The 12,047-nt window shown below is 49.8% G+C and overlaps 1 protein-coding gene across 1 annotated transcript; it reads right to left on the bottom strand.

Annotated features, from left to right (window-relative positions):
- Positions 1 to 356: 356 nt before the first annotated feature.
- On the bottom strand, positions 357 to 10,156 carry LOC123353457 (low affinity immunoglobulin epsilon Fc receptor-like). Its single transcript, XM_044994558.1, has 9 exons — positions 9,330 to 10,156; positions 8,632 to 8,742; positions 7,536 to 7,625; positions 6,507 to 6,557; positions 6,264 to 6,353; positions 4,960 to 5,073; positions 3,644 to 3,795; positions 1,996 to 2,105; positions 357 to 847 (listed from the first exon to the last, which is right to left on the bottom strand). Exons 1-9 carry the CDS (start codon positions 9,424 to 9,426, stop codon positions 715 to 717), a joined length of 948 nt encoding a protein of 315 aa, XP_044850493.1. The 5' UTR covers positions 9,427 to 10,156; the 3' UTR covers positions 357 to 714.
- Between the last annotated feature and the right edge of the window lie 1,891 nt (positions 10,157 to 12,047).

The raw sequence follows: 12,047 nt of genomic DNA, 5'->3' as shown, positions 1-12,047 counted from the left end.
AGCCTCTGCATTTACAGCAGTTCACCTGAGATCAGACTCTGGCCCAGTGTGAGGAAGAACAGCCTGGCAATGAGATCTACCAGGCCGGGAATTGCTTCTTCTTGGGGAGAAGGGCGGGAGCCACATTTAATGCTAGAGCCCTGAGGGGAACAACCCTGCCCTGGGCCCCAGTATGGGAGGGAAATGGATTAGACGGTCCAATGCCAGTCAGCTTCTCCATCTCTGCTTTCCATGCTCCTGTCCCATAGCTCCACTTGCTGCAATAGCCGCCCAACATGTAGGGCAGTGATACACGGACCTCAGCGGCTCAGGAGCCAAATTAGCCATCACCATCATGCAAAAGAGCCACAGTAGGGTGAATTCATTGTTTCATTTACTATAGTACTATTCATATTTAAACGGTGTGACAGGAAATATGTAGTTTTATATCTACACATATTTTTCTCACGGCAAATAAGTTAGTAGCTTAGTTCAGGCTGATAACTTAATGGGTTAATAACACAGTAAAAGCATCCAGATTGGTTAATAATTAAATCTCAGTGTTTTAATAGCATGTGCTGCAAATAGCTGCAGGAGAGACATTAAAGAGTCTCTTGCAGCTCACGAGCAGTAGTCTGAGAATCATCGATTTAGAGAGATAAAAGCTCCGGAGAAGTCCCACGTGGGGCAGTCTGTGTGACACCTGCCCTCCCTGCTGTGGATTCAGGGACTCAGCTAGCATTGCCGTTCGCAGATCCAGTGCTCAGTCAAAGAGCAGGTGGCATCATTCCACTTCCCGTCGAAGCGCAGGCTGCCACAGTCCTCCCCTTGATGCCCAACATTGTTCGGTTCCCCAGATGCCCAGAACCTGAGAAGGAAACCGAAGCCACATGGAATTAGAAGTGGGTATGGAAGTACTAAAAGGGAGGTGGGGAACCAATAACTTTGGATGAAAGGACCCTGGTGGACGCCAGCTGCTTCACACACCTCTAGCTGCCTTTAAATGTCACCATCCAAACAGCAGGGGTTGGCAGGCCAGGTGGTGCAGTCGGTGGGTAAGAGGAAGATGGATGGATGGAAGAAGGCAGAGGATGGGTGGTTGCTCATCACAGCAGAGAGGGCAGTCAGGGCACAAAGAGACCAATGCTTGACTGTGCCTGCACTGCAGAAACATGATTTAGATGGCTCTGCTCCTAGAGCAACTCCCGCTGGTGGATGCTGTGTATCCCAGCACCCCTGCAAATGCTCCACTTGCTTCTGGCTTACACAAGCTGCCCCTGCTGAAAATCATCTCCCGTCCAATTCCCAGTGTGGCTGTGGGTCTTAGCAACAGAACAGAGTCCATATGCGTACAGTGTCTCTTGTTCGAAAACCTCCTCCATGCAGGTGGTGTGAAATGAGCCAGCTCCTAGGACTGATCTGCCTACTCACTCTGTGAGGTGCTGCCTGGAGGTCAGGGCCATGGCAGGTTGGTGCTAGCCACTGAATAGGGGGAAGCTGGCCCAGCCACTGCTCAAGCCAGAGCTGTTCTCAACTTGGACGACATCAGTTTCCAGTGCATTTTACAGGTGAGGAAACTGAGGCATAGGGCAGGAAGAGACGTGCCTCACAGTCTGCCAGCAGAGCACACTCATGGGGCTGGGACTAGAACCCAGGAGTGCTGCCTCCTTGTCCATGGCCCTGTCCACTGGGTCATATTGCTGTTCTCCCCAGCCCCTTTCCTTAGCATGACACTCAGAATGCCCCATGGTAAAGCAGCTTTTTGCTCCCCGGGAACATCCCAGGTTCTGTCCTGCTCTGTGCTGACCCTGGATGACATCAGCATGGAGGCAGTAGCAGACTCATAACCTTCTTTACCGGGTTTAGCTACTAAAGGGGACCAGAGACCCCTCTAGTATCAATTGCATTGGTATTAATGCTCCATCTGGCTCTTTAAAGGGACAGGAGATAAAGCAGAAACAGCTGATTTTAATGGACAGATCTCTCTCAAAAGAGGCTGAACAAAGAGGGACTTGCCTGACAGACAGGGGGCTGCCATCCACCCAGCGCCACTCCCCTTCCTTCACTGAGTCGCTGAGGCCCAGCCAGTACACGTCAGGCTCCATGATTTGGTTTGACAAAAACATCTATGTGGGAAAATAGGTGAAGAAGACAATCATGATCCCAAGCAGAAGGTGAGGGGGCTTCAGAGGGACTGTGTTTGTGGCCAGCAGAGTCTGTGGCTGTAGATTCTCATCCCTTCCCCACTTTTTCCAACCTTTTACGTTAGGGCTGCCACCCTACATTTCCCACGATGCACCAGGCACTCCCATGATGCATCACTTCCTCTCTTCAAGAGGAGTGGCCGTTGTGCATCATGGGAGATGTAGACTGACCGGGTTGCCCGACCTCTAAAGAATGGGGGCCTGAAGATTGCAAACTACAGCTCCCAGGAGGCTATACAGCAGCATTTCCAAATTGAAATGTTTCAGATTTCAGTTGAAAATTTGCAGTATATAATTTTTAACCCAAATAAATGAAATTTTCCACAGAAAAAAAAGCTCATTTTCTGACCAGCTGTACTTCAAATGCCTCATCTCTGCCCTTTGCCCTGCAAATCTCCCCTTCAGAATGGGAGACGAACACTGTTTGGGGCCGGGACTGTTTTTTTGTGATGATGTGCACATCACCTAGATAAAACAGGGCTCTGATTGGTACTTCTGCGTGCTACCACAATACCGATACGTGACAGTAATAAGGCTGAATATTACCCTGCTGTTCCCTGAGGACTGGACATAATTTTCTAGCCTCCTACAGCTGCTGAAGGCCGGCTTTTGGGGCTCGTCAATCCCATGGCCATAGGTCTCCTCTGTGAAGAGGGACCAAGGAACCATCTTGTAGTCCCTGTTGAGTCCCATTCTGCAACCTTGTTACTGGGGGTGCCTTAAATCCCGGCCCAAGGACGGGATAGCAAAATACACATGCTATGGTCTGTACTGATCATGAGACACATTTTGGTTCTGGTGACTCCAGATTCACACCAGTACCTTGCCCACCTCTGCACTACATGGGCATCCTCCCAGCACCAACTAGTCTCCTAAAGTTCTTTTCCCAGCAGGCACCGGGCTCAATTTAAAACTTAAGGTGGATTCTCCATCAGGGCAGGATTCCTTCTGCAAAGTCCTGATGAGGAATCTGGAGTGGGGTCTTCCCTAAGATATGAAAAAGCCTTCCCTAGTGTAGTAGTGAGCTGCTCTGAAAAGCATTGTACCTCTGGGTCAGCAGCTGAATTCCTGCCCAGGTCGGTAGCAATCAAATAGTATTTTTAGGTCCCTATGGGACTCGATGATTTGTATTTACAGGAGATTACAACATACCCCCCATACATGAATTTTGATTCATATAGAATCATTCACATCCGACATGGAGATTTCTATTCACAAAGCTAACTCGACAATTTTCAAATGACACTAGGTTCCCTCAATTCTTCTTGAACAGAAAGCTACATCCAAAGATATTGCTAAATTCCTGGAAAACTTGGGCTAGACTGTGATCTCAGTTACGCTTGGGTAAATTTAGAGTAACTCCAGATTCACCCTGGTGTAGCAGAACAGAATCTGGTCCCTTGTGCTTATTTCCTTCCATTCTGCATGTTCCACAACAGGAATCTGAGTGGATGGCTTACCTGTTCCTGTTTGGTGTTAACAATAACCAGGTGAGAGCTTTCATTGGTACAGAACTGCTTAGCATCCGACCAGGATTTAATCGATGTTGAAAAGAAGTAGCATTTTTTCTCAAAATGCTGCCAGCCAGGTGGACATTTTGTGCAGATGACTTCTGTGAGAAGGAAAATTATGGGACAAGCCTGCATCAGAGAGTCAAAATGCAGTCTAAACGAAGTGTAGAAACTTAGCCATGTCCCCATACTTCTTATTTACTTCTGACATTCTCACTGGCTTCAAGTAAATAATTTGCACTGAATTTGTGTATTCTCTGAAATTGGATTTTTTTTCCTTCCACTGGGTGCTCGTTCATCCTCTGTGGGGATGTTTTATAAGTTATAAGGCATTGTCACCCCTCTGATATGTGGTAGCAGATGGCAGGGCCTGGTTGATCGGTTTCTCATTAATATAACTTGTTGATTTCTGCTGGGTGCACTTGTCCTGGAAATAGGGTGACCAGACAGGAAATGTGAAAAATTGGGACATGGGGTGTGGGGTTATAGGCACCTATATAAGACAAAGCCCCAGATATCGAGACTGTACCAATAAAATCAGGACATCTGGTCACTCTACCTGGAAAAGAGGTGCCCATAAACAAAATGCAGACCAATCTCAGATCTCAGCCCAGACACTGATGCCCAGTTTACTGGGTACAACTCTACCCCAAGATCTGACCCTAGTTAGAGAGTGTCAGGAATAGAGCAAACTCCCTTGCTAGTTGCACCAGCTTCCCCCAAAAAATATCACAGCCGGAAACCAACAACACAGCATGTCTTCACAACACAGCATGTCTTCAAAGGCTGAATACTGCTGACATGCTTGGAAAGAGAACTTGCAAGCTGATGTACAACAGCACCATCTGGTGGCTTCTGCCATACAGTATTGTATCCATCCCATGTTAGGCTTCATTATGTATTTAGCCAAATTATCTGCTGTGTCCATTTCCATTGCGTGTAGGGCAGGTATAAGGGAATGGCTTATGGCTCCCTGAGTCTCTGGCTGGTTCTACACCACCTCTGGTGCTCAAGGCATGGGACCGATGATAGAATCATGGTCGGGCAGGATTGTGGCATGGGAGACATCTGTGCTGGCTCTACAGCCATTGGGGACTCCTAGCTGGGAAGATGTGGTCAGTTTCAGTGCAGGGGGAGGTGCCCAGGCCACAGGCCTATTGGGAACCTGAAAGTTGAATGCCCTGTTCTCTGTTGGCTTTCACTGACTCTGGGCATTTGTGGTTAATTCTGTCACTGGTTTCAAGCCCTGTCTGGTGTCCCCTTACCTGTGATGTTCCGTAACTCGTCCTGCATCCTGCTCAAGACCTCCTGAAGTCTGTCATGGTCCCTTCTCACTTCAGCCCGCTCCTTCGACATACTGTGTGTTAGGTTCCTTATCTCTGTCAGGTCAGGCAGGGGGTAGAAAAATGCCACTGGAATCAACAGGTTGATATTTCTGGCCTGGCTCAGACCTTCCTTTACAGCAGCTGGAAATGTGTCCATCCATCTGCAAACACACTCTCTGTCTCCTTTCACAGCCTTCGACCTAACTATGCTCTGATACCGGAGTCCACCATTGTATTATCTAAGCACCTCTGCTCTCCTGGGCTGATTGATTTTCCTTCAAGCCAACTGTTGGATTCAGTGAGGGAATTTTTACCTCAGTAGGCTCACAATAAGGTATCCGATGCTCCACTTCTGCATCATGAGCCTCTTCTATGGAAGTCTAAATCCCTAGTCACAGCCCTGACACCAGCATAACTAAGATCAGAACCCGGCTCATGTTTGCACTGGATGGGCCTGATACCACATGGGATGAGCACTGCCAAATTCCTTCTGCAGGCCATGGGAGCCGTGAGCTCTCAGCAGCACTGAGCGAACCAGAGCACCCCTCCAGCGCCACCACCACTCCCACGTATCTACAGGGTACTGAGACCACAATGCAGCAAAGCCCTTAAACACAAAGCCAGCGATTTTCAACCTGTTTTCATTTTCGGACCCCTGAACTTTAGAATGGAGGTGAGGATCCCTTTGAAAATCTTGGTCATAGTCTGCGGACCCCCATGGGTCTACGCACCACAGGTCGTGAACCACTGCTCTGAGATGTGTTACACCACACAGTAATCACGAGCATGGAGTTGTTTGACAGCTGCTATTGTGGGTAACAACTTGGGGACTGAACTGGGGTCCTCCAGGGCTAAAAGCAGGAACTACTTCAGCTTCAGATAAAGCTGCCGAACCGTCTCCTAGATCAGCACAGAAGGGGGCCTGTCACACATGCCCACCAATGGGTTACACATGCATAAGTGCCTTTGCTGGATCAGGGTCTGAGTTCCAAAGTTCTGCTGCAGCATGAACTGGGCTCAGGATAAAACCTGGGGAGGCCCATGGGAGCAGGATGCCGCTGATCCCAAACTAAAATGGGATTATCCAGGTAGGGCTCCCTGCTCCGTCATCACACTTCCCCTTTGTCATCCTCCTTCTCTCCTTCCATTTCAGTTTGCCCTTCACAGGGAAAGATCAGACCCAGGAGTCCCTCTACAAGGAAGCAGCAGTGATCAGGCATTGGAAGGAAAAGGATGTTTCTTACCTATGGCGTCCTGGAGATGTGATTGGTCTTTCACGTGATCAGCTTGGATCTCCTCGATCCCCAGCCTAACCCCAGCCAGCTCCTTGGACACTGCAAACAACAGAGGGCAGAAAAGAACTGCTGTACATGGGCTCATCGAAGGGAGAGACCCCACCCATGTGCAACCCCCAGGATTTTATTGCACATCTTGTGACAAGGGAACTGTTTATGCCCAACCTCTTGAGAAACATCAGCAGAACCTACCATTAAGAAGTCGACTGTTAAACACGTTGAATTCTTTGGACATCTTCAACTCTAAAAGGAAAATGAGAGAATGGGAAGTTTCCAATTTAAATAACAACACAGAACCTCATGCTGCCCCACCCACAAGCTCGACCACTGAGGAGCGCTGGATAAGAACCGTTCCTCCAGGAGTGTGTGAAATTTATGGAGCAAGCGCAGTCGTTTGCAAGGATGTAAATGGGTTTCACTTATAGCTATTACTGATTTAAATTACCGTGCTACCTACAAGCCCCACCTGAGCTTAGGACCCCTTTGTGCCAGGTGCTGCACAAACCCGAACTGAGATTGGATACCCTTGCTCTGGCACTGCATAGACACTGAGCGAGAGATGGTTACAATACAAATAGACAAGGAATGATACCCATTTCACAGATAGTGAAACTGAGGCACAGACAAATGAAGTTCCATTTGCTGGGTGTTTAGGGACACATTACCACACTCTTCTGGGCAGACTGGGGCCTCCCCTGAGCCATATTCCTGCTTCCTTTTTTCAGACGGGCAGGGGAGTGTCGTGGAGGAGACGGGTCTCAGTTCCCACTCACCCAAGCAGTAGTTGTCTTTATGGGGGCCCCAGGCTTATGCCTACTCCTGATACAGACCAATTCCACTCATGCCTATGGCTTCCCCAGCAGGATAACACTCTCAGCCAATGAGACACTGGTAGAAAAGTGACCTCATCAAAACAAAATTTCATTGGCTAATCAGTGATCCTAGGAGTAGGACAATGTTATCCAACAACTTCTAAGAGCTGCTTCCACCTCCCATGGTTGTCGCACACCCCACAATAATCTGGAGCCCTGTCTGGCTTTGATCAGATCCCCAGCTGATGTATGTCTGCTCAGCTCCACTGAAGTCCAAGGAGCTATATCAGCTTCCACCAGCCCTGCAACTGACCCCGTGGGCCCAACTCTCCCCTCCCTTGAGATGTAAGGACCAAAAAAGATCCTTGAAGTCTGACAAGGAATAGAAACATTTCCTTTATCCTCTCACCTAGATAGTCCTGGTGATGTGACAGATTTCTCTTGGCATCTTTTCTTATAGTATCTCTATCCGCCTGGGCTTCAGCAAGACCCTTGGACACTGTAGACATGAGACTTTTTATAGCGGAGCAAAATTTATCAGCAGGGGAAACCCATATCTTTGGAGACATCCGTGCTGCTGTAAATGCAGTTTCCTCACAGGTACTACCCAAGACTTCTGATGTCCAGTCCTTCATGCTAGCTGTGATCCTTCGCTACAGGCGCACTGTGCTCAACACAGGGATTCATTATTCTGGACATCAGCTTGGTCCTTGGTAGAATGTAGCGCTGTGTTGGGGCTGCTCTATGTTACACTGAGCTGTCAGTGGCCCCAAGATGTGCGGTGCAGCTGCTACTGCTACACACAGGTGAGGAATGTGGCTGGAAAACTCAAAGGGGCATAGCAAAGCTGAGAGTGGAAAGGCTCAGCCTCCCCAGAGCAATGCAGAGCTCTGAGTGCCGTGCAGAGCAGAAAGCTTCCTGCTGCCACAAGGAGCCTGTCTCGATTTGTGTGTGGTTAGCTGGTTGCAAAGTTAGAAAGGAAAGGAATGCATTTGTCAGGCCCTAGCTCTCCGTGTGTTAATGTGGAAGAGGCAATTGTGGCAGCGCATTGTGCCATGCCCAGTTGAATTGGTCTCACTTCCAGACATTCCCTCTCTGCTAGCAGGATCCGCAGTCACCCCTTTGCACGGGCTCCAGCACACCGTTGAAAAAAGAACATTTTTGTATGACTATTTCACAACCTTGAAAATGTCACCAGAAACATGGCCCGGTTATTGATTTTGGGTGGGATTTTTCTGAGATTTACAAGCACAGATTCCATGGAAAGCTAGTGGGAGTTATGCTAAGGACAAATCCCACCCCTTTGAAAATCCGGTCACCTTAACTCAGAGGTGAGTGAAAGTTACGTAGCTCTGGCAACTGCTCCATAATTAACATCACAGCTGAGCCTCCATTCTCAGCCCAATTTTGTGCCCCACTGCTAAAATCCACCAAAACTAGTCAGAGCAGCCTCGCTCTTGGCAGATGAGATCTGAGGCCGAGGTAGAAACGAACAGGAGACTTACATTTCCCAAGGTTCACCACGATGAGAGCTGTGGCCACTGCAATGCAAATCGCCAGCAGGACGTACAGGATCACATTGGCCTTCCCTTGGGCAAAGTTGGAGAGGCAAAGAGCTGTGGGGACCAACACTGGTTAGATCTCTCAGTGCAGGATCAACCCCTCCTAACACTCCCTTTGGGGAGAAACTCCCGGGACTGAACATGGTTCCCTACAAGAGAAGATGACTGAACCAGGGGAAGGGAGGGATTCACCATAGGGTTAATACCTTGAGGTAGTTCTCAGCCTTCACTATGTTCCATTTTCCACGTTGGGAATTCCTCTCCCTTTTGGCAGTATGGGAAGGGCAGGGGAGTGTGACACCCAGATTGAGAAGCTCCTGCCTTAAAGGGAGCATGAGAATCCTCTCAGGCTCTAGTGGGAAGATATGGGCAGGTCACCGGACCAGTTTTGTCCCTGGAATAGCAACACTGAAGACACTGGAGTGAGCCAGGGATGAGTTTGCCCCATGATAAGAAAGGAGTTTATGTGGATGATGGGAATATCCAGACTTAATCCAGAGACTAACCGGGGGAGAGAGAAACACTCTTGATTGTGGGCACCAGCCAAACTCAAATTAGCAAAGCCAGGAATCGGACACAGGCCTCCTGACTCCCAGGGCAGCTCCTTAATCACAAGCCCACCCTTCCTCCGGCCAGCTCACCTTTACCGCCTCTCCCAGGTACTCTGCTCGCTCCCTGCACCGTCAGTTCCACCTGATCAGAGTTGTCCCATTTGTGGTAGGAGCTGTCCGGGTGCATGGCTGCGGATGTCTACGTTCTGCTCCTTGCCGTCGGTGCAGTTTATATTGATAGGAGCCGTCATCGTGCCTTTCCAGGGGAATGGACGCCTGTGGTCACACGGGTCAGAGACTGTGACCCAACCATTTCCTCTCCAGGTCATTGCCAAATCATAGAGTCTCTGTGGTTCCAGTTTCTGGTCCTTAGACTTCTAGGCTCTGAGATTGCTCAACTCCCATTGACTTTTATCAGAGCATGTTGAAATCAGCACTTCTCTCCCAGAGGCTGCTCAAGTCAATCTGCCGCCCTAGGCAAAATTTTGGTGTGCCATCCCCCTCCTCAGAGGCCTAGGGTGGCAGATTTGGCCCCGTCACTCCTATATTGTGAAGGAAAGGGCGGCATTGCCAAAGTCCAGTGAGTGGCAGCGTGGTCTTGCATAACTTGGGGGCGGCCAGGCTAAATTTGCCACTGTAGTGGCAGAAGTCTGCCACCGTAGACCACTGCCTACATTGCATGTACATAGAGCACCCTTTGTCAGCATCTCACCTGATGGTGTCCTGTACTATTCCTGGACACACTAGATAGGACAGCAGGTGGCGTTAGCAGAAGGTTTCATGATCAGAAAAATGTCAGTTTCTCACCAATAGCTGGAGTCACAATCACTCTTCCAATTGGAAACTTATTGCATTTGAACGTGTGATGGGGCAAGGCCAGATGGCTACAGTAAAGTAGTGAGGAACAGGTATGTTAGCACCAGGCTAAATAAATCCCTGGTACCATGGTAACCAAATGGCAGTTGCTCCAGGTGAATCAAGACACCTGGGACCAAATAAGATCCTTCTAGAAGGCAGTGGAGACAGCTACATTGATTGGGACTCCTGAAGCCAATCAAGGGCTGGCTGGAGCTAGTTAAAAGCCTCCCAGTTAGTCAGTGAGGCGCGCGTGTGAGGAGCTGGGAGCAAGAGGCACAAGGAGCTGAGAGTGAGAGTGAAAGGGTGTGCTGCTGGAGGACTAAGGAGTACAAGTGTTATCAGACACCAGGAGGAAGGTCCTGTGATGAGGATAAAGAAGGTGTTTGAAGGAGGCCATGGGGAAGTAGCCCAGGGATTTGTAGCTGTCATGCAGCTGTTACAGGAGGCGCTATAGACAGCTGCGATCCACAGGGCCCTGGGCTGGAACCCGGAGTAGAAGGCGGGCCCGGGTTCCCCCCAAACCTCCCAACTCCTGATCAGACACAGGACGAGTTGACCCAGACTGTGGGTTCCACCAGAGGGGAAGATCACTGAGGTGAGCAAATCCGCCAATAAGCGCAGGACCCACCCAGGTAGAGGAGGAACTTTGTCACAATGGCAAATGAACACTTGAAGAACTAAGGGGACATTCTACACCAGCCTGGACACCCCAGGGTCTGCTAGATCCGATAATCTCCTGTGGACTTCTCAGGGTATGTGGGAACATGTAATAGCGACTGCAGGGCAGTGGAGCTCGCTACACCAGCTGTAACCCTGCCAGGGGCTCGTTCACACCAGCTAGTTAACAGTTTAGTGGCAGTGTTCACTCTCTAAGCACCGCTTGTCCAGCTGAAGGAAGCCAGAGACTATCCCATGGGTGGAACCAATGCCAAGGTACTCTGCTGATGGGCAATTTGAATGGGCGGGCAGGCTAGCCGTGCAGGGGGATGTAGCCAGAATCCCTTCCTTCCACTTGTAATCCAAGAGCGGCCGTTGCCTCGTAGTGACTCCATGGAGAGACATCTCAGATTTCGCTGATAACTCTATATGCTCTCACTCACGCCAGCACAAAATCCACTAGGTCAGCGATTACACGATCCCAAGGATGGTCATGAGTACAACCCTTCCAAATTCATGGCCATGAAAAACACATCATGGACTACGACATCTGGCTATTGTAGAGGGGTTGCAGGATTGCCACCCTTACGTCTGCACTGCCACCAGCCACCAGCAACTTCCTCCAGCCAGGGGAGGTTCCTGGAGGTGGGAGCGAGTCCTCAACTGGGGTGCCCTAAGCCCAGACCCTCCCTGGCTCCAAGCCGAGCGCTTGACTTGAAGGGGGTTAAAGAGGCCTGGGGCTGGCTGTGGGTGGGCTTGCGGGGGGTGACCATGGCACCGCCTGGACCACAGCATCCTGGGTGGTCATGCCCCCATAATACCGGCCCTGCCCCCTCCAATAAAGTGATGACCCCACCCATCCCATGTCACCCTCACTTCTGCACTGCTGCTGGTGGCAACGCTGCCTTCAGAGTTGGGCTTCCAGCCAGCAGCCACCACTCTCCGGCCACCCAGCTCCGAAGGCAGTGCCGCTGCCAGCAGCAGTGCAGAAGTAATGGCAGCAATATCACAACCCCTGTACAATAGCCTTGCAATCCCCAACCACCACCTTTGGGTCAGGACACCCACAGTTTCAACACCATGAATTTTCAGATTTAAATATATGAAACCATGAAATTTACACTTTTTGAAATCCTTTGACTGTGAAGGACACCGGACTGATGCTGTCGATTCCCATGATGTTGTCGTTGTCTCCGTCAGCTGTTTCATATCAAGCGGCAGGACAAGATCAGAAATGAGGATATTGGAAGCTGAACTCAGCAATCGCCTCCATCAGCCCCAGTTTGGGATCAG

Source organism: Mauremys mutica, chromosome 20 (genome assembly GCF_020497125.1).
Source record: "Mauremys mutica isolate MM-2020 ecotype Southern chromosome 20, ASM2049712v1, whole genome shotgun sequence".
Taxonomy (NCBI): domain Eukaryota; kingdom Metazoa; phylum Chordata; order Testudines; family Geoemydidae; genus Mauremys; species Mauremys mutica.
The sequence above is the reverse complement of the archived record's forward strand: the minus strand, read 5'-3'. Positions and strand labels throughout refer to the sequence as shown.